Source organism: Antechinus flavipes, chromosome 4 (assembly GCF_016432865.1).
Source record: "Antechinus flavipes isolate AdamAnt ecotype Samford, QLD, Australia chromosome 4, AdamAnt_v2, whole genome shotgun sequence".
Classification (NCBI taxonomy): Eukaryota; Metazoa; Chordata; class Mammalia; order Dasyuromorphia; family Dasyuridae; genus Antechinus; species Antechinus flavipes.
In genome coordinates this window covers 170,858,174-170,881,953 of record NC_067401.1, presented here as the reverse complement: position 1 = coordinate 170,881,953, position 23,780 = coordinate 170,858,174, and the positions used below count along the sequence as shown (strand labels likewise).

Below are 23,780 nucleotides of genomic sequence, written 5' to 3'. Positions count from 1 at the left end.
GTGGAATATTACATATATTTTCAGACTCTTTCTGATATATGAATTTATTTTACTGATTTAAAAAAAATATTCTTTATTCTCTGAGATGACTCTCTGGTAGGAGGAAGAAAGGAATGTAGGAGAAAATTTGGGCCATATTAAAAAAATTGCTAAAATTTCATTAAAAAAAAAAAAAAAAAACTAAGTGTAGGATTTTACATCTCTATCTGTCTGTTTTTTCTCTTTGAGGAAATTTGGGTTAAGTGACTTGCCCAGGATCACACAGCTAGTATGACTGAATTTGAACTCAGGTGTTCCTGACTCCAAGGCTTTGATCTAATCCACTGTGCCTCCTAACTGCTTCCTCTCAAGATCTTTTTTGCATGCTAATTCCTCCATTGAATTTGTTAACTGCTTCTTCCAGCTTTGGGTCATCTACAGATATAAGAAACATGCCATGTAGAGTTGTGTGCTCTTGAACAAATTCACAATCTCCCTGAGCTTCAAATTTCCTCATTTGTAAAAATGAGGATACTGGATTAGACAACCTGACACATCTTTTCTAATTTGAAATCTATAATCTTATAATCTTCATCTAGTGATACAAATGCCAAAACAAAACAAGACCAAAGCCAGATCCCTAGAATACCTCAATAGAAGGTCTTCCTCTAGGTTGACATTGATCTATCAGTTACTCTTTTTTGAATCTTGTCATTCAACTAGTTTCAAACCACTCGAACTCTCTTGTACTCTTAATTTACTTCTCCCATAGGATCCACAAAATTGTAACTTTGCCAAATGTTTGCCAAAATCTAAATAATCTATGGTCTCCTAGTATAGGAAAACCTACTCATCTAGGAAATCTGTGCCTTTTCTAGCCCTGTATCATGGCAGAACTTCACAATAGTATAGATTCTGTTGGGTTTTTTTTTTTTTCAGGCACCCAAATGCTTTAGATCATGATTCTTTCCTCTTGAAATGCTTAAGGATTTCCTTACAAGAACACACCCTCTTGATATAAAATGCTATACTGACTCCCTTATCTCTTCCTTTTGAAATCATGAGTTATAACATGTGTGTGTGTGTGTGTGTGTGTGTGTGTGTGTGTATCCTGCCAAATCTCAATGATTCCTATTGTAGCTATTGTGCTCACTTGTGCTAACATCTCTAGTCAATTTCAACATTTGTATATAGAAACTTGAAGTTCTGTTTTTACTGTTCCTTACCTGTAAATTAATGGTCTTCTTTAGTGATATTCTGATATACCTGCTATTCAGTAGTATTTAGCTTAGTGTCTCTATTTTCCACTACAACTTTCAGAATATTTAAGACTCCAGATTTATACAGATAACTTCCTTGCTTTAGGTATGGGGTAAGCCCTTGATCCTCTTTCAGGAAGGAACTATACTTTCATATCATAGTGATTTTTAGCATCTAATTTTCTAAGAGAGAAGTCAAAGAAATTTAGTATATTATCTCTTTATGCTATTTTACCCCACACAAAAAATGATGAAACCATAGAAAACTCACTGTTCAGTTGTTTAAAAAAAAAAAAAAAAGAAGCAATTTACCTTCCTTTTTTAATTGTGTTTCTGCCCAGTAAAGGATCTAATACAGGTTCTATAGTCTCTCCAATATTCTCAATGAGTAAAGTATCTCCTTCTGAGATGGCTTTTTCAATACTATCCAGATAGCTGCAGATACAGTACAATAGTGATTTCATGAATATTTATGCAATAAAACAAAGGCAATTTACACTACTGCATTTTAAAAAACAATTCTCCAGTGATTGGCCAATTAAATCGATACAAATGAGAAATTGTTTCACTCTTCATGGCACTTGATGCCTTTAGAAAAAAAGGTTTCTAGTCCCTTATGTTTATTACTCACCAATTTAGCCATAGACACAACCATTCACCTGTGTAAATGATAGAATAAGAGATATGTAGGGAAAGATAGCTAATGCTATATATTTTTTCTGCCAGTACAATTAGGTCCTGATTAGAGCAAACTATAATTTATGTGAGTTCTCAATTCTACACATCAATTCTAATTCAATCTATTCAAAATTATGTGGTATTTGATTCCATTCCAATAGAAATTATACAGTGTGAATTAAGATACATGTGACCACTCCACAGGATCAAGATCTAGCTGTATTTTTGTTATTTCTTGCTTAATTATTTCACTCATGTCCAAATCTTCTTGGGTTTTTGTTGTTGTTGTTGTTGTTTCTTTTTCCTTTTATTTTTTATTTTTTATTTGAAGTGGTTTGCCGTTTCCTTCTTTAGCTCATTTTATAGATTAGGAAACTGAGGCAGTGTTAAGTAACTTGTCCAGAATCATAGAACTAGTAAGTATCTGTAAAAATGAGGATACTGAACTAGATAACCTGAAACATCTTTCCTAGTTAGAAATCTATAATCCCTTTTTTGAACTTAGGTCATTCTGACTCCAGGCCCAGAACTCTGTCCACTATACCACCTAGCTGCCCTCTAGCTATATTAGTAGAAAAAAAATTACATTGAATTAGCTGTCTTTTCTGTATTCCTAATTGTATTTCTTCCATCAGGATATATAGGCCTTTTAAAAAATAGGATCAACATCAAAAAAATAAAGCAAGCTGTGGGCTAATCAATCCTGGAATTTATTTTCAAGGTTGGATTAATGCATCTAAAAACTCATTCAGATATTAATTAATTCAATAAACATTTTGAGTGCCTACCCACTTTGTACAAGATATTGAGCTTGTCAGTGTTACTACTGGGCTTATATCCCAAAGAGATCTTAAAGGAGGGAAAGGGACCCACATGGGCAAAAATGTTTGTGGCAGCCCTTTTTGTAGCAGCTAGAAACTGGAAATTGAATGGATGTCCATCAATTGGAGAATGGTTGAATAAGTTGTGATATATGAATGTTATGGAGTATTATTTTTCTATAAGAAATGACCAGTAGGATGAATACAGAGAAACTTGGAGAGACTTACATGAATTGATGCTAAGTGAAATGAGCAGAACCAGGAGATCATTATAGACTTCAACAACAATACTATATGATGATCAATTCTGATTGACATGGCTCTCTTCAACAATGAGATAAACCAAATCAGATCCAATTGTTCAAAAATGAATAGAACCAGCTACACCCAGCTTTTGCTGGAATTATGGGAAATGAGTGTGAACTATAACATAGCATTTCCACTCCTGTTTTTGTCCGCTTGCATTTTTGTTTTCCTTCTCAGATTATTTTTACCTTATTCCTAAGTCCAATTTTTCTTGTATAGCAAAATAACTCTATGGATATGTATACACATATTGTGTTTAACATATACTTTTACATAGTTAACATGTATTAGTCTACCTGCTATCTAGGGGAGGGAGTAGGGAGAAAAAGGGGAAAAGTTGAAACAGAAGGTTTTGTAAGGGTCAATGCTGAAAAATTACCTATGTATATATCTTGTAAATAAAAAGCTATCAAGGTATTGAACTTGTGGCTGCCTTTTTGTGGCACTAATGTTTGGAGACTTAACTCTGATGACAATAACAATTATGTCTCAAAAAAAAGAATTATATATGTTTCATAATCAATAACATATACCCTCTATGTCCCAGTCGGATGGCTTTCAAATCTTCTTTGTATTTGTTTTTAATCCACTTGATTCCTTGTAGCTGAGCATCAACAATAAGAGGCCACCTCTCTGTGTTGCATAGAATGGTGGCATTCTCTGTGGACATACGGTCACTAGGAAGACCCTGATTATTCCATGTGGCGATGTCCGCATCATCTGTTAGCAGAGATAGTGGGTCCAAATCTTCTGTGATTGGAATGGGAACCTGCAGAGAAAAATAGCACTTCCTCAGAAGTAATGATGGCAGAAGACTAGAACTACCAACCAGAGAACTCCTTCCCTAAGGGGAGTATCCTTGATGAATGGAAAATAACTCTAAACTAAGAATGTTGTGATAAAGACAGTTCTCATACTAGGGGATTTTTGGAATGCAGGAGCAACAGACTACTCCAGATTTGGAAATGTACCATCACAGACAGGGTTATGTTAGCATTAGCAATACTGGACCACAGCATGAATTCCAAATGGACTGATGGCAAGGGAATGATGATGAACCTTGGCAGTGTCTACCTATAAATCCCAAGAACTGAGTTTATCTATGGATATATTACCTTCAGTTGATTTAGGTATGGAACCCAAAATTTCTCAATCAGTTCATTCCTGTATTTTTTGGTAAAATAACCCACATAGGAAACAAAGGCTGATATTAGCAGAACATCTCCACACAAAGTCACTCCCTGTTGTTTGTAATTTTCCACAGATTCAGCCCATCGGACATTTTCAGATGCTAATCCTCCTACGAGTCTAAAAAAGGATATATCCAATTGGTAAATGGGAATAGGAATGAGAAGGGGAAAAAATCTAATAAGCATTTAGTCTTTTTCCAGACCATTTAAATCACTTGCTGGTGTCAAAAATTTCTCTGCCATAAGTCATTTGTAACAGAACTATCCGAGAGCTTAACTTAATCATTCAGTGGTGAAAAGGGAGCAGAGAATGGTTGAATCAAAGACCTTGGCCAAAATTTGTTCTCTGTACTTATATTAAACTTGGTTCAACTCAGTAAATATTTATTAAAGAAGAAAAACAAGAATTTATTAAGCACTTACTAATTAAACTCTTTATACATATTATCCAATTTGATCCTCCCAATAACCTGCTATCATTATCCCCATTTTACAGTTGAGGAAACTGAAATAAACAGAAGGGACTTAACTCAGCTTTACACAGACATTGCATTTCTCAGGATGGATTTGTAGTGATTCCAGGCTCAATGCTTCAATGCTTATTGAACTACTTAGGCATGAGCAGGTAGGTATACAGTATACAGTATACCTGTAATTGTTATACAAAAATAAAAAATGTTTACATGGCATCTGCCCTCAAGGAATTTACAATCTAGGATAGGGAATCCCACATATGCACAAATAAGTATGATCTACTAGAATAAGTAGAGTGTGAGAAGATCACAGGAAAGATCTGGATTAACTTGCCTAAGGAGGACTGGATGAACACAAGGTGGATCTTGAAGAACAAGAGGTATTTCAACAAGTAAATTTCAAGTGTAGGGAGATTGGCTTACATCAGTGAAGGCGAGAGACTATACTGTGAGATCAGGTGTGTATTTGGAAAATTTGAGCAAATATTCATTCATACCACTTAAAAGTGAATCATATTTCTTCTTCTCTTCCGCTCAGCCTACCCCACCCCTAAATCTATACTAAATATGCTTTAGTGATATTATTTGGATATATCTCACAAAAGCTAATGAATAGTCTATTTTGGCTCTACAGAGAAAGGCTTGATCCGATGGCCATACATGGGCAGTACTCATACTTCAAATGAATACTTCAATTAATCATTACCTATTTACTAACTACAGGAGAAAGGGATGATAAGAACCTATATCAGAGTAATTGGAAGTATTTTGACCTTTCTTCTTAAGCCACTAGCATTTTAACATTCAGTAAATTATTTTTCTCATGATGTGCTAGCATCTAAAAGGGTAGCATGAATACATGAAGAGCAGTTATCTCATTTGATCCTCATAGCAATCTGGTGAGGTAGATACTATGGCATACAGTGTCTGAGCTTTAGTTTTTCTCACCTGTAATCATAGCTTTAGGATCTACCTTACCAGCTTGTTATGAGGATTGAATGAGACAATTTTTGCATAGTGCTTTGTAAAGAATAAAGTATTACATAAATGTCAGTTGAAAAAAATTGTCTTACATGCATATGTAGCTAGTTGTTACATAGATATTTATATATAATATAGCTATCTATATCATATATTGCTATAGCATAAATAATAGAAAACATGTCTCATATGACTCATGTGACATCTCTATTTTAGATAACTATATTATCTATATAATAATAAAATAGAGATGTCACATGAGTCATATAATACATGTCATCTGTCATAGATGTGTCCTGTCAAACTATATAAATATCTATATATAATATAGATATTAGATCAATCTATACATATCTGGCTAAATGGATAGGGGTGTGTATGTGTATGTGTATATATATGATATGATATATATATATATATATATATATGTATGTGTATATATATATATATATATATATATATATATATATATAATATATATATATATATATATATATATATATATATATACACTATATAATATCCCGGGATATTATAGGGAGGCAACAGATTATATAGAAAGAATTCTAGATCTAGAGGGTGAAAACCTAGATTCAAATCCCAGCTTGTTGTTTATCACTTATGTGAACTTAGGCCAGTTATCTAACTTTTCTGGGCCCTAATCCTCTTTTTTATAGAGGAAAGGGATAGGACTAGGCAACATCCAAATTTGTGATCCTGCTTCTAATATATGAACCCTGTTGGACAGAATTATGCTGAATTCTTCACTGACAGTTTGCATTATAGGAAGAATCTGTATGCTAACTTGAAATCAATAAAAAGGCTACCAAATACAGTTTAAATTCATATTGTATAGAAGTGAATGCAAGGGATAATGCTGTAAAAAATTACCCTGACAAGGGTTCTATCAATAAAAAATTATTTAAAAATAAATAAATAATTTTTTTAAAATTCATATTGTATAAGCCAAGGCCCACCCTACCTCCCTAAACCTATGTATATTAGGCTTAGAAAGTGACAGTTCCTTAAAAAAAAAAGTTTCTTCTTGTTTGGGAGAGTTGTTTCTTCCTCTTCCCCTCTTCCTTTTTTCCTCCTCTTCCTCATCCTCTTCCTCTTTTCCTGCCTCTTCCTTCTCCTTCCCCTCTTCTTCTTCTTCTTCCTCCTCCCTCTTCCTCCTCTTTTCCTCCTCTTCCTTCTCCTCCCCCTCTTTTTTCTCCTCTTCCCCCTCTTTTTCCTCCTCTTTCTCCTCTTCCTTCTTTTCTTCTTCTTTTCCTCCTCTTCCTCCTTTTTTCTTCCCTTTCCTCCTCCTCTTTCTTTCTCCTCCCCCTCCCTTTTAAAAGTTAATATTTTATTTTTCTAATTACATTTAAGGACAATTTTAATATTAATTTTTAAATATTTTTGAGATCCATATTTTCCTCTTTCCTATTCCCTCCTGAAAATGGGAACCAATTTGATATGTTATATATGTGCAATCATGTAAAACATATTTCCACATTAGTCACATTAAAGAAGAAATGAGTGTAACTTCTAAAAGAGGTCTTTGCTGCTTTAGGTGATCCCTGAATCTGAGAGTTCCTGAGATTTTTTTTTTTAACTTCAGCTAGGCCCAACATACCTGTTAGCTAGGGAAATGACTCTATTTGTGGCATCTGCCTCCTGTTGACACTTTATTTTCTCAGCTGTAGCCTTTTCAAAGGCAGCTGTTAGGTTGGCCAAATTAGCATTGAGTTCCTAGGGGAAAAAAGTTGAATCAAAAGCACTTCAAGAGAGAAATGCTCACTCCCACCCCAAATAGAAGACTATCCACATGAGGAAGAAGGATGTTATAGAACTTTCCATAAAGGTAAAGCATCCCTCAAAAGTGCATGCAGGAGGCAAGAAGCCTCCTGGCATGAACTGGTCCCTAGAGTTGATTTTGCTCTCTTTCCCATTTAATAATTCATGAGTAGAGCCCATGCCAACTCCTTTTAAACAGAGATATTGACAGGTTACACTGGTATTTTACTAGGGATATAAGCAAGCACTTACAGCAATTTTGTTTTTGATCCGAGTGAGCTTATCTTGTGCCTCTGCCAGTTCTGCATTAGCCTCTTCTAGGGCCTGTCTCTTGGGTGCTACATCGCAGTAGACTTCATAGAAACGGACAATGTTAATACACCAAGAACATAAGCCAGCAGCAGCAGCTGATTTTGAACGAATGAATTCAGGATCAAAAGTGGGATTGCCTTGATAGGGCCTGAAAAGAGACAGAGAGAGACACAGAGACAGAGAAGAGGAGAGGGGAGAGAGAAAGAAAGATAAAAAAGAGGGTGAGAGAGAAAGAAGAGATAAGAGTAAGAGAGAGAGAGAATGGAAGGAGGGAAGGAAGTAAGTAGGGAGACAAGGATTATAGAAGTTTGTCAAATGACTTCAAAACTTTATTTCTGTGATTGGAGACTAATTACAAACAGTGATGGGGTGAGGGGGTTAATCGCCTTCTTTAAAGCTTAGTGACCAAGAATAGAGAAAGATATAGACCTGGCAACTGTGACTTCTGTGGTATAAAAAGTGAAATAATTAAAAAAAATGCAGAAAAATAAAATGCAGGACAAAAACTGTATATGGAAAGCTCTCGTTCCTGATTTAAATTCATTTTAAAATTATGTGAAAGGCAATGTGGAATAGTGGGTAGAGAATTAGCCAATGAGTTAAAAAGTCATGGGTTCTAGTCCTGCCTCAAGAGTATTGAGTATGTATGTCAATTAATTTTTCAGTGCCCCAGCCTACTCCCTATGAACATTAATGGCAGAGAAGGTATTAATGCGTACTGACAGAGAATTTCCTATTACAATGAAAGCACAAGTCCTATTCAATCCCAAAGTTCAAAGAATAATACAGATATTCTAAAACTGGTGGCAGTGTCCTCAGTAGAACATATAAATGAGAGTTAAAATGATAACAAAAACAATAAAAAGGAAACTGACGCAGGCAGCATTTAAATAAATTGCTCAACTATTACACAGCTAGAAATCAAATGAGAGCAAACAAGCTAATATTTGTGAAGCCCTTAGCAAAGTAACTGGAACATAATAAGAGCTACAAAAATGCTAATTATTAGTAGTAGCATCTTAAAGCACATTTACACTCTGGTCTTTCTGACTCCAGGGCTAATAATACTATATCTACTGAATCACCTAGTAGCCAGAAAGATGATATGATACAGAGAAGAGAAGTGAAAGGGATTGGAATGAGAAAATATGTATTCAAATCTAACTTCTGCTACTTTATATAGGAGTTATAGCCTGACCTACCTTTTTAAACTATAAAATGGGATGATAAGATTAATTAGCTTCTAAGCTCCTTTTCTGCTTCCAGAAATAAACCAGTATTAAATCATTTTAGATAACTTAAGTTTATTATCATATATTACCATATTTAATTAAGTAACTCAAAGGGGGCAGCTTGTTATAATGAATACAGAGCTGGCCTAGAAACCAGGAAGGCCGTGTTTTAATTTTTCTTTTGAAACATGGTGGCTGAATTTTCTCACCTGGGAGTTCCTTATAGCAATGAAATTACAAGTTCAGTCCCTATTACTTCTCAGTAGGTCAAGGATATATTTCAATATATTATGATAATAATGATTAAATATACTATACTAAGTTTACATAAGATGATTATTAAAACATCATTATATTAAATATTAGAATAATGACAACAGTTTACATTTATACAGTTCTCTATGATTACAAAACACTTCACACATTTTCTCACTTGAGCTTTACAATAGCTCTTATAAAATATTGGTAGTTCCATTTTACAGATGAGGAAACAGATTCAGAAATGTTAAGTGACTTGCCCAATGTCATACTGCTTATAAGTGGAGGGGTTGAGATTCTAAATTAGTTTTCTGACTCAAAGTTAGAGTAAGTATATTGTAAGTATATTGGGATATATTTTGTTCATCCCCTCTATTTTTCATAGAATCCCTTCTTTGTCCTCTTCTTTCAGAAAAATCCCTTCTATTTAAACATCTAGCTTAAGTGTCCCAATTTTTTTCTCCATCATTTACATGACTCTATAAAAGTTGTTAAAAATAAGGCACAAGAGTGTTTTTAGTTAGTTAAGAGGCTTTGGTCTAGAAGATTGGTAAAAATGGTAAATTGATAAAAATGCTCACACTTCGGCTTTTAACAGGAAGAATTGGATTCATGATCTGGATTTTCCAGGTCCCCAGTTTTCTCAGTAGATGTTCTACAGCCAGAATTAATTATCCAGAAAATCACATCTGGTTTACTTAACCAGACCTAATGATCTCTTTCCTAGCCTCTTAATCTCACACCTTTAACTGCGTAATAATGGATATCTCAAACTGGATGAGCCCTAATTCAATATGTCCAAAGCTGAATTCATTATCTTCCTCCACCCCAACCTTTTCTTCTTCCTAAATTCCCTATTGCTGTCAAGAGTACCACCTTCCTCTTAATTATCCAGACTAATAACCCAGATATCATTCTCCTCATTCTCCTCACCTTAGTCCTATTGATTTTACCTTCATTAAATCTATTATATATTTCCTTTCTAGATAGTGTAGAGGACAGAACTGGGCCTGGAGCCAAGTTCAGATGTGGCCTACAGATACCTACTAATTCTGTGACCTGGACAAATCACCATCATCCTCAGTTTCCTCAATTAAAAAGAAGAATAGCACCTCTTTCCCCAGGTTGTTGTGAAAATCAAATTAAGTTATATGTGAAAGTATTTAGTTCAATGTCTGGCAAATGACAGATGCTTAATAAAGTTTTCCTTTTCTTTCCATTTTTACTTCCCTTTCCATTTCTGTTTACCTTCCCCCTTTTTCCTTCCCTTCTTTTTCCATCTCTTTCCTTCCTTTTCTTTCCCTTTTCTCTTTCCTTTCCTTTCTTTTCTTTTGAAACTGCCATTACTCTCTCAAAGGCTCTCACCACCTTATATGTGATAAAATAGCCTGTTGATCTCTTCCCACTACAATCAATCTTCCACTCAGCTATCAAAGTGATCATTCAAAAGTAAAGGTCTGAGTATGTCACTTCTCACCACTTCCTTTCACATCCCCTCCCGCATTCAATAAGCTTCAATAGCTTCTTTTTACTTCCAGGATCAAATAAAAAATTCTTTATCATTCAAAACCCTTATATAACCTGGCTCCCTCTTACCTTTCCAATCTTCTCACTTATCTGTCTCCACTACTCTGTAATCCAAATAAGACACCCAATCTCCTGACTGTGCATTTTCATTGGCTGGTCCCCATGGCTAGAATTCTTTCCTTACTTATCTCTTTCTTGTGATTTTCCTTGTTTTTATATTGTTCATCATTTGGTTGTGTTCAACTCTACTCTTGGCAATTACACTGGAGTGGTCTGCCATTTTTCAGTGTCTCTATTTTACAGGTGAAGAATTGAGGCAAATAGTGCTCAAATGCTTTGCCTAGCATCACAGCGAGTAAGTTTGAAGCTGGATTTGAACTCAGATTTTTCTGACTCCTCGGTTTCCTTCAATTCTCAGCTAAAAATCCTATCTTCAATTAGAAGCCTTTCCTGATTCTCCACCATTATTATTTTTTGTTAATCATGTACATTTTTTTTTAACATATTTTTATATGAATCATGTTGGGAAAGAAAAATCAGAATAAAAGGGAAAAAACAGAGGAGAAAAAAAGGTTAACATAGCATGTGTTGATTTCTCTGGATGCAGATGATGTTTTCCATCCAAAGTTTATTGGAATTGCTTTGGATCACTGAACAGCTGAGAACTGTAATAGTTGATCATAACACTTTCTTGCTGTTATTGTGTATAATGTAGTTCTGCTTGTTTCCCTAGGCATCAATTCATGTAAATCTTTCTAGGCTTTTCTAAAACCTGACCCTTCCCACCTTCATGTTAAAACCTTCCCCCTGCTGATTATGTTCAAACTACCTATTCCGTATCTTGTTTATACAAGTCGTTTGCGTGTTGTCTCCCTTGTTAGATAGTGAGCTCCTTGAGGACAGGGACTGCCTTCTGCCTTATCCTCAGGACTTAGCTCAATGCCTGGCACATCCGAGGAACTTAGTGAACCCTTTTTGACAAACTGACTCTAATTTTTTGAGTATTTATGTGCAACCTTTAGTACTCCTACAAATGCGTATAGCAATTCATCCTCTGCCTAAATGTAATATTGTGATTAGAGAACCCAAAAGGAAGACGCCTTCAAATCCAAGGAGGTCACTAGACTTACTTAAATGCTTTCAAGCAGGCTTCAGGAATGTGCTCCTTGTCAAATTTTTTCAAGGCATCAAGGAAAGTGTCTACTTTTCCCATCATGATTTTTGCAGCTTTCCAGCTCTTATCCTTTGGGATCTTGCCTCCTGGTGCGGTAAGGATCATCACTGCCGCTGTTACATTAACCACTGCATCTGGTGGAGAGCCGAAGGACTTCAGCTCTGTCAAGTTGTTCTGCAAACATAGCGGGTTTACATCAGCATCCCTCCTGCTGATGTCAACAAGGCACAAGCCTACATTCATTGTTCTCAATCAAATCACAAAAAACTGATCCAATAGACACAAAATCATTGCAAAAATCATCCCCTTACCACTCTGCATTGACCTTTTTTGTTTAGTCTTTTAGCATTTTTTCCCTCTCTGTCTTTCTCACCTTATTCAGAGTATCAAGAGCTTCTTGTGCAGCCAGCAAGGCAGGCTCTGCTTTGGCCAAGTCAATTTCACAAGCCTTTTGTTTTTCTGTGACATTCTGAAAGAAAGCCAAAAGAGGAAAGTTAGTTTGTGTAATGTTTCACTTGAGAAAGGATGCTTTGCGTAAGAGTGGTGGATTTGTGGAATGCTACTATCTTAGTTCTTGCTCCCATACATCATAGGATCCTGAATCCCAACAAGGTGGAATAGGGGTTGTGGTACTATGGCACCCCAAACCACTCATATTTTCATGTATTTTTATTCACTTTCATATTTATCTTAGATATTCACCTCTCTTTCTCTCTCTCTCTTTCTCTTTCTCTCTCTCTCTCTCTCTCTGTCTCTCTCTCTGTCTCTCTGTCTCTCATAATTTCACTTTGTCATACTTCCATCTGCTCCAAACTCCTTCTATTTCCTCTTCCTCATTTGCTTCTCATCTCTCCTTCTTCTTCCCTACCTTGTTGATGACTTCAACTTTAATTTCTTCCTCATCAGCAATTGCTTTTTCTCTGCTGACTTTTTCAGTTTCCACCCCAACCACCTGGATGAGCTTGTCTGCATTCTCATTCTTTTGATTAAGTTCAAGCTCTTGAATAGCCAATGTGGCCTTTAAATCATCCACCTGTGAAGAATAGAAATTAGTGTTTGAGCAATGTGATACTGTCCAAAAATCTTTGACTCTGCCTTTTTACTATCTATATGATTTTGAATAAGCCATTTTGACCTTTCTGGGGCTCCTCAAATGTACAGTTTAGAGTTTAGATATGATGAACTGTAAGGATCTTACCAACTACAAATATTCAATCCTATGACACTGACAGACTTCTTTGATCCTTACTTCCCTCTGTGACATATTAAAAAGTTCAAGAGATAGTTTCTGGATAACTAATAATTTTATTAATCATGCTAGCAGATAATTAATAAGAGGGGTCAGTGACATTCTCAAATGCCAAAGACATTTAATGGAACTACCCAGCAGTTTTATGCCCTTGAAAGAGTAGCTATTCTGAGGGTAGAAATCAACTCTGATTGATTAATAAGTACTGAGAGAATGAATATTATAAAGAAGATGGATTTATTCTGATGAAGGTCAGGGTGACTCTGATAACTCAGTCTTGGACAAAAAGACATCTTTTTTATATAGACAACATCCCCCCCAATCTAGTCAAAGGTAGGGTCCAGCTCTATTCAAATGTGGCTGACTAAAACACAATGGGCTAGATTTCATCAAACTAAAATGTCTTTATCTTTGGTTCAGAGCTAAGTTTTCCTAGTTGAGTGCTTCTTGTCCAGTATTTCATGTCATTACCAATTCTCATTACCAATTCTGCATTTCAAAGGCTGTCTGAATAACCTATAGAGGTTGATTTCTAAGTGAGGAAAAAAGAAGGGGAAAAAAACCTTAGTCCTAATTCAGTAAACAGAGGAGAGAATAATCATTTCTTGGGGGCAACTAGATGGTATAGTGGATAGAGCACTACCCCTGAAGTCAGGAAGACCTGAGTTCAAATCTAACCTCAGACACTTAACACTTCCTGGGTGTGTGACCCTGGGCAAGTCACTTAACCCCAATTGCCTCAGCAAAAAAATAAAAAAAAATCATTTCTCTCATCTCTCTTTGGCCTCTTTGTATAGCTGTATCTATAAAATATCAAAACAGCCAGTTGAAATGAAAAAAGAAGAAAAATTTCTTCATAAGATGTTAGGTGATTCATAGAGGGACAATATACTATATTGAAGGAAGTATGCAGAAAACCTGGGTTGAAGTCACTTAACTTCTCTGAACCACAGTTTCCTCATCTGTAAAATGTGTTACTTGTACTACTACTTCAGAGATATATTGTGAGGGAATAAGCACAGATCTAGAAGAAACAACTTAATCACTTTTTATAGATGATGTGATGGTTTAACTTAGAAAACCCTAAGTTTCGAACACACCCAAAGGAAACACCAGTGGAGGGCCCTCCCTGAGAGTGACTGTGACAGCAACAGCAGAAGCAGCAGCTTTGGAAACAGCCCAGATTGTAAGGCGATTGGACAACTGGTCAGAAAGAGATTCCTGGGAACCCTGAGCAGACACTGGGGTCAGTACTGGAACCTGTTTGCTACTACATTGCTCACACTCAATTTGGTGCTACAGTTCCATGGCAGAGAGAAGCACAAACACTCTTAGCTGTAGGGAAGCAGGGGACTCTTACTGGATAAAGGGACTGAGTACAGACCAGAAGAGCAGTGACCACACCTCTTTTCACACTTTATCTTGGACTCTCTAAATACTTCAAACTTTCAGAATGTGCTCTGAAAATAGTTGCACAAAAAAGCCTTAAAGTTTAGGACAGTGCCTCTCCATTCCCAGACAAGCAGAGCTCATTTTTAACATGAAATGTTAATGAGAAATAGGCCGAAGAAAATTAGGAAAAAACAACAACAAAAAAAAGAACTTGATCATAAAATAGACAGTTATTAGTCATAATGTAAAAGGGATAAACTCACCCATAAAACAGAACAGAAACAAAATGGATTAAAAATCAGGTTCCAATAATATGTTGTTTACAAAAAAATACATTTGAAACAGACACAGAATTTAAATAAGGGGATGAAGCAAAATCTATTATGCTTAAGCTGAGGTTTTTAAAAAGGTAGGGGTAGCAATCATGATAGAGAAAGCAAAAACAAAAATAGTTCTAATTAAAAGAGATAATCAGGGAAACTATATTTTGTTTAAAAGATACCAAAGACCATGAAGTGTATCAACACTAAAAATATCAACACTAAACATATGCATCCAAATTCTTAAAAGAAAAATTAAATGAGTTAAAGGAGAAAATAGTAAAATTCTACTAGTGGAGGATTTCAACTTTTCCTCTCAGAACTAAATAGCTGTAACCATGAAATAAACAAGAAGTTGAGAAAAGAATAGAATTTTAGAAAAGTTAAATAGGATAGATGCCTGAAGAAAATAGAATAGGAATAGAAAAAAACTATACCTTTATCTCAGCCGTCCAAGGCACTTTCATAAAAACTGACCATATTCTAGGGCACAAAAATTTCACAAATAAAGGCAAAAAAACAGAAATACTAAATACACCCTCTTGGGACTACAATGCAATAAAAATTTCTTTCAAACTTTGGAAACAAACTTTCAAACTAGGTTTTGGAAACCTAGATTAAAAATTAATTGGAAAAAATATTTATGTCACTCTTCTAGAGGTGGCAAAGAATTGGAAATTGAGGCATTGTCCATTATTTGGAGAATGGCTGAACAAGTTGTTGTATGTGATTTTGATGGAATAAAATTGTGCTATAAAAATGTCTGGAAAGACTTACATTAACTCTTACAAAGTGAAATGTACTATGTACAGCAATATTTTAAGATGATCATCTGTGAAAGACATCTATTTTCGGCAATATAGTGATCAAAGATAATTATAAAGAACTTATGATAAAAAATCTATCCCCCCCCAAAAAAAAAGAACTGATATAGTTTGAATGTAGAGAAGAACATACTTTTTCTTTACTTTATTTTTTAAAAATTTTTTTTGTATTTTCTTTCACAACATAAGTAATACAGAAATACTTTTTACACGACTGCACTTATATAATCTGTGTTAAATTGCTTGCCTTGTCAATGAGTGGGAAAAGGAGAGGGAGGGAGGGAGAGAACTTGAAACTTAAAAATTGCTTCTACATGCAACTATGGAACAATAAAATATTGAAATTAAAAAATAAGAAACTATATAATCTTTGTTCTGAGAAAAGAACAGCTATATATATATATATGTATATATCCTTAAAAGATATTTTTAATTGAAAGATATACAATACACCTGTGGTTGTGGTACTGGTTCATATAGGCAGGACTAGTTTTTATTTAAGGGGTTTAGCTGGTTCAGATAATTAGGATTTGAATTAATCTGAGGACCTTGAACTTAAAAATTTGATAACTATATTTCAATATAATTGGTTTCCTTTATAATCCTAGAGATTTCATTTTGTGTTCAAAAATATTATTCTGAGAAAGGGTTACTAGATTGCCAGAGAAAACCAGGATACAGAAAAGGTTAAAAATCTCTTACCAATAGCAGAATCACAGATATAAGAGATCTATGAAAGATCAGTCTGATGTTTACTCATATCTTATAAAATAGTTTTTATATTGTTATCACAATGACTTACTTTCCCCTCCAAAATATTATGCTTTTATAAAGATAAACATCTTTTATGCTTTATGACAAATTTCAAGGTCATCATGCATTCTTAAATCTCTAGTGATGAGAATAAAAAAGGGTAATAACATTTTTTTAAGAATGTTATTTTCTAATTTGGGACATCTGTATGTCACAAAATTTAAGTTATTCCCTATTTTCAAGGATGATGATGTGACATATATTCATCTCTAGTGAATTTACCGGTGCCCAGGCAATAGGGAGGTATACAACAAATACTCTATTTTACATGGAAGTTAATTTGGATTCCACCAAGTTATACAATCAGTCTGATCCATGTGAACTCAGCTATATGCATGAGAATGAGTTATGGTTTTGAAATCATTCCAGCTTGCTTCTGGTATAGTTTGTATTCCCTTTCTTTAGGGTATTTACATATTCCTGGAATTAAACAATACATTTCAAATAAACAGTGATTGGACAGTGATTATAAAAAGTGGAAGAAATAGAACTTGAGCTACTTCATGTCTGCTTTTTCTCTATGTGACCATTTAGAACTTTTGTGTTTAAAATTTAAAATAGTGAAACTGAGGGTGAACTGCAAGGTATGATTTTTTTTGTTTGGTAAGTGAAAATTTAATTCATAAATAAAATATTTTATTGAATTTGAGAAACATCCTTAAAATGGAATTTTATTCTTCTTTTAAAGTTGATGTTTGTTTTAAAATGAAAGAATCAAGAAAATAAAATGGTATATCAGTGAGATGATTTACTAGTTCTCTAACTTGTACTTTTTTTGCAGATGTTCTCATTTATTAAAATCCACATGTTGAATGAAATCTATACTCACCTGGGACCAATTTAATATTTTTGAAGTGCTTAGCAGTACTCTACCATGTAGATAGCTATTGGCTTTCATGCTGGAAGGAACTCATCCACCCTTCAATGAGTTAATAGCAGTGAATCTGAGTCCAACTATTAATACTAAATTTTATTTTATCAAATTTTCCCTTGAAGTAAAGTTTTATGAATATCTGCCAAACATCCTTATTTTTAAGACTTTTCCCAATCATTTATATCACAAGTTAGAGAAACTTTTCAAAACCAAAATTAATAAAAAATGTTTCAATTAACTGTGAGTGAAGAACAATTGACAAATTCATCTTCACAGTCTAGTAAACACAACTACTTGAAGATCAATTTTTGATGGTCATTGATAAATCTATTAAAAGTTATATCTCAAAAAGAGAAACTTGAACGTTATTATTTGTAACTGTGACAGGCTAATTTATATGAGTTTTTCCTCTTTAAGAAAAAAATATATATATAATTTAAAAAGCATTACTTAACTATGTAATGAAAACATTAATCCATTACTCCCTTTTCTCCTTTTAATATTTATTTAATTTTTTAAAGCCAGAATGATTATATATACAAAGTTCAGTAAAAAGAGTTTTGGGGGTAGTTGGAACTAAGTTGGTGGAGTAAAGGCAGAGACTCATCTGAGCTTTCCCCTCAAACCCTTCAAAAATCTTTAAATAATGACTCTAAACAAATTCTAGAGCAGCAGAATCCACATAAAGACAGAGTGAAGCAATTTTCCTGCCCAAGACAGCTTAGAAGGTCAGCAGGAGGATTCTGTTGCAAAAGGGTGAGAGTGTTGCATAGTCCAGGATAGGCCAGGGTCCCAGCAAACCAGAAGAAAGAATTGGGGCCTCTGAATCTGTATAAATAGTGGCAGTTTCCAGACCTTTAAGCCCACAGATGAGGGAGGTCAACAGGAAAGGTTTGTCATACCTGGGTGAGGCTGAAGTACAGTATGGCACAGGCTGCTGAGCCAGCAAAGCCCCAGCCCCAGCAGATCAGGATTGGGTCTTAGGAGCCTAAATCAGCAGAGGCATTCGCAACACAGTTGATAAGGGGGTCAAACAACTGGTCAGAAAGAGATTACAGGGGTCTTTTTAATAGCACTGAAGCAAGCCTCTTTTGCTTTTCTTATACTCAGATCTGGGATACAGAACTGGGTCATAGTTCCATGGTGAGGAGGAGCACTAATATAAACTGGGACTTAAAGTCACAGTGGGGGAGGGACTTTCCTCACAGTTGTAGGGCAGAAGAGAGTGCTTGCATTTGTTCACAGACCAAAGCATAGGCCAGGAGAGTAATGAACATATTTCTCTTTGGATCATACAACTTTGGAAGAAATGAAAACTTACAGGTCCCTCAAAAGATTTTTGAAAACAGCTGGATGAAACCCTGGAAGCTTAGAACATTATACTGGAAATAGAGCCCAATTTTAACAAAGAGTTAAAAGTCAAATTACAGGCTGAGGAAATGAACAAACAACAGAAAAAGATTCTGACCATAGAAAGTTACTATAGTGATAACAAAACACTAAGAAGAAGATAACAAAGTCAAAGTTCCTATAAGCAAAGCCTCCAAAAAAATCCTCTCAAAGCATGGATGAGCTCTAAAGGGATTTTGAAAAATCAAATAAGAGTGGTAGAGGAAAAATTGGTAAGAAAAATGAGAGTGATGCAAAAGTAAGTACAAAAAAAACAATATGGAGAAAAATGTCTTAAAAATAAAAATCGGCATGGGGAAAAAGGACATAAAAAAGCTGAGAAAAGTAATTTCTTAGAATTGAGCAAATGGAAGCTAATGACTATGAGAAATCAAAAAACAATAAAACAAAACCAAAAGAATGAAAAAAAGAATTCACAGAACAATGTAAAATATCTTATTGAAAAAACAAATGACCTGGGAAATAGCTCTGGGAGAGAGAATTTAAAAATTATTGCACTACCTGAAAGCTATGATTAGAAAAAAAAACCTAGACATCTTCTTTCAAGAAAATGTCAAGGAAAACTTTCCTGATATTCTAGAATCAGAGGGTAAAATAAAAATTGAGAGATTCCACCCATCATCTTCTGAAAGAGATCCCAAAATGAAAACTCCCAGAAATATTGTAGCCAAATTCTAGAACTCCCAGGTAAAAGAAAATATTGCAGTCATCCAGAAAGAAACAATTCAAGGATAATGGAACCACAGTTAGGATAGCACAAGATTTAGCAGCTTCTACATTAAGGGATGGAAAAGCCCAGAATATGATATTCTAGAAAGAAAAGAAGCGAGGATTACAACCAGGAATCACCCAGCAAACCTAAGTATAATCCCTCAGGAGATAAAATGGATATTCAGTGTAATAAAGGACTTTCAAGCATTCTTGATGAAAAGATCAGAGCTGAATAGAAAGTTTGACTTTCAAATGCAAGATTTAAGAGAACCATAAAAAATGTTATCAGGAAAAGGAAATCACAAGGGACTTAAAGTTATATTATTATATTAATAAAATCATTCCTGTATGGAAGGATGATATATGTAACTCATAAGAACTTTATCATCATTAGGGCAATTAGAAGGAGTATGTGCAAACAGAAGATACATGTGTGAGTTAAATATGAATGGATCTAAAAAAATAAAATTAAGGATTGAGAGAGGAATGTATTTGGAGAAAGGGAAACAGAGAGATACAATGTTGTGAATAGCCTGCCATAAAAGAGGCAAGAAAAAGCTTTTACATTGGCAGAGAAGTGGAGGAGGGAAGGAGAAGTGAGTGAATCTTATTCTCATCAGATTTGACTCAAAGAGGGAATAACATGCACATTCAATAGGATACAGAAATCTCTCTTACCCTACAGGAAAGTAGGAGAGGAAAGGGATATGAGAAGGGGAGAGGGTGTGATAGAAAGGAGGTTATATTGGAGTAGGAGGTAATCAGAAGCAAAACACTTGAAGAAAAACAGGGTAAAAAGCAGAGAGAATAGAATAAATTGGGGAGAAATAAAGCATAATTATAAAAAAAATTTTGAAGCAAGTTTCTCTGATGAAGGCATCATTTTTCAAACATATAGGAAACTGAACCAAATTTATAAAAACAAGAGCCATTCTCCAACTGATAAATAATAGATTTGAAAAGTTTTCAGATGAAGTAATTGAAGCTATTTATAGCCATATTAAAAAATATTCTAACTCATCATTGATTAGAGAAATGTAAATTCAAACAATCCTGAGGTACTATCTCATACCTATTAGATTGACTAATAGTCCAGAAAAAGAAAATGACAAATGTTGGAGGGAATGTGGGGAAAATGAGACATTAATGTTTCATTAGTAGAATTGTGAACTGATTCAATCATTCAGTAGACCAATTTGGAACTATGTCCAAAAGGCTATAAAATGATGCATTACCTTTTAACAATACCACTACTAGACCTGTATCCCAAAAGACTTTTTTTTAAAGACTAAAAGACTTATATGTACAAATATATTTATAGCAGCTCTTTTCTCAGGGCGAAGAATTGGACATTGAAGGGATGCCCATCAATTAGGGAATGGCTGAATAAATTGTGGGATGTAATTATGATGTGTTATAAGAAATGATGCTCATTATGCTCTCAGAAAAACCTGGAAAAACTTCCATGAGGTCATGCATAGTAAAATGTACTGTGTACAAAGTAACAGCAATATTGTAAGATAATCAGCTATGAATGACTTGACTATTCTCAGCAATATAATGATCCAACTATGAAGGCCTTATGAAAAATGTTATCCATATCTAGAGAAAGAACTGATTGTGTATAAATACAGATTGAAACATACTTTTTTAAAACTTTTTTTCTCGAGTCTTTTTTTTTTTGGGGGGGGATCCTATGTTTTCTTTCACAACATGACTTTTACAGAAACTTTTGCATAATTTCACATGCACCTTCTTAATGAGGGAGAATGGGAAGGGAGAAAGGGAGAAAATCTGGAACTCAAAATTGTAAAAACAAATGTTAAAATATTGGTTTACATGAAACTGGGGAAAAAATAAAATAGTAAATAATGAAAAAAATAACAAGGAATTTTGATTGTCTATATTACTTTTCTGACTATTTTTATTTATTTCATTTCACAATTACTGAAAATAATTTTGTCACAAAGAAGAGAGTATTCAAAAATGAATTTATGTATCAAATTTATGTATGCTTTATGTATCAAATATTCTAGGTACAACACGAGAATCCACTGCCTCAGATAAATCTTAGCCTGTGTATCATCGAAGGGCCTATACTGGTTCTAGTTTACCTTTGCCTCACAGACATATTTTACTTAAAAGCACTATGATTTAAATAGTAGACTATATAAATTGCTTTAAATTTCCTTTTGTAGTCCCATAATAGTAATTTGGGCTGACCTATATGTGAAGCAAAATGGAAGCTTACGAAGGCAAAACAAGCAGTTAATTGCCCTCATCATAAAAACTTTTTGTTTAAAAAAAAAAAAAAAGAACATTTTTTCTAATGGCAAAATGTACTTTTGAATAAATTAGCTTCTAATTATTTGCTTGTGCTTAGAATGAACTGGAGCTTTCTTCATAAAAAACCAAAACTTGTTGAGGTGTTAAACATGCACAAAACCTGTATCCATATTACAACAATTTTATATCTTAAGCTACCAGCCCAGTAACTCAGATCTCATTCTTAAACAAAATTTTCCTTTCCAGTTGTTGTTAGACAAAATGCCTGCCTTTCTTTTCTAATATTACTACGGTCAATTGGTAATAATGATGAAAACCACCTGTTTTAAAGATGGCCACCTAATGTCTTCTTTTTTCAACTCATAAATTTTATCTAACTACATAATCATTATTGTTTCTCATTTTTTCCTGGTGGTATCATTTATATTCACATGAGTCAGCAGAAGTGAGTAATAGTCATTAGATTTGATAATTCCCAGGAAGACAGAAGACCTCTCTTTATATCAGGTCAACAATGTATACCTTGGAATTTCTCATTAAGAAGTCCCCAATCACCTCTTTTATTCCTTCTTCTTTTAGCTTTTTATTGGTGATTTCTTCCTTTGATAATAAATGTGATGCGTTCTGTTAAGAAAAGTGGGAATCATACTTATTATGCCTGAGAGGAATTATTTATAGTCTTTCTAGATGGCTCAGTGGATAGAACATAGGGCTTGGAGTCAGGAGGACCTGCTTAAAGATAAAAATTGGCTGTAAATGTGAGAAATTTAAATGAATAATCTGAATACCTAAAATTCAGATTATAAAACCATATAGTTAGATATTTATGAATGTATGTACATATATTTATATATGTTTATATGTATTTATAATAATTATAAACCTTGTAATAAGTAATTTCTAGCAGGGTAGAAAATCTTTCCTTAGCTCTCTCCTTGCCCTAGCATAATCTTTCTCACTCTAGTTTACCAGTTTTTTCTTGGTTCTTCAGTCAAGTATCATTTCTTCCAAACCTCAACATAAGAGCATATTTTCTTCCTCTCTTCATTTTTCTCTTTTCATCTTTTTAGGGGATCTGGAAATGGGGGAGAGGAGGGTCTAGTTTCTAGGTCCATCCCTACCATTTTTATTGTTAGATTTAGACTCACTATCATCTACCAATGAGAGGATGGATGGTTTCCCCCTCTTATAAAGTTTAAGGAAATGACCAGTATTGATGTTACAGTGGACAGTTTTACTAGCTATAAGTATTAAGGATTTTGTTGATAAATCAGGATGGCTGGTGCAACATCATACAGATATATTTACATTTCTCTCAGCAGAGGTATGACATAATGAAAATATCCTAAGATTGTTGCAGTAGTTATGAAGGCTAGAAACCTAGAATATTGGCCAACTGGATTATGATAATAATAATGATTGAGTTGGCACTCCAGACATTATGATGAAACCATTCCTATGGATTTAAGAAATAGGCAGTATGTCAGAGTGTTTCAAGCTGGTACTACTTGGAAGCCTGATGGTGTTCAGTTTCACATGGCACTGTGATTCTTCATGTTCTGATGCCATAGGAAGGCAAGATATATAACAATAAATCAGAATTGCTAATACCCCATCTAGTAAAAATGCTTTGGTACAGAGGACTTTGAATACTAAAGTGGCCAAACCATGAGAGCCCATGAAATGTAATGGATACTTTTAATATGTGCCAATACTACTTTATTACAAAATTGGAAGTGGACCTCACCAGTTGTAAACAAGGGCTTCATGTTACTTTTTGTCAATAGGACCTTCAATTCCAAATTGCTGACTAGTTCAAGGCAATCATAGAAAATAACTTCATCCCTAAACTCAGAATAGATATAAATCAGTGAGTTATTAAAATCTGAAGAGGGAAAAGTTGAAGACAAAGTCACTCAAATTTACTTAATG

The 23,780-nt window shown here is 34.3% G+C and overlaps 1 protein-coding gene across 1 annotated transcript in view; it reads right to left on the bottom strand.

Moving 5' to 3' along the window:
- The window catches only part of DNAH17 (dynein axonemal heavy chain 17), a 299,993-nt gene that overhangs the window by 46,992 nt on the left and 229,221 nt on the right, over positions 1–23,780 (bottom strand). The window contains exons 57-64 of the mRNA XM_051995475.1: positions 12,838–13,002; positions 12,343–12,438; positions 11,926–12,143; positions 7,719–7,926; positions 7,306–7,421; positions 4,159–4,351; positions 3,577–3,812; positions 1,551–1,673 (exon numbers count right to left, since the gene is read on the bottom strand). Of these exons, the coding sequence (XP_051851435.1) occupies positions 1,551–1,673; positions 3,577–3,812; positions 4,159–4,351; positions 7,306–7,421; positions 7,719–7,926; positions 11,926–12,143; positions 12,343–12,438; positions 12,838–13,002 (1,355 nt within the window). The remainder of the gene's footprint in view (positions 1–1,550; positions 1,674–3,576; positions 3,813–4,158; positions 4,352–7,305; positions 7,422–7,718; positions 7,927–11,925; positions 12,144–12,342; positions 12,439–12,837; positions 13,003–23,780) is intronic.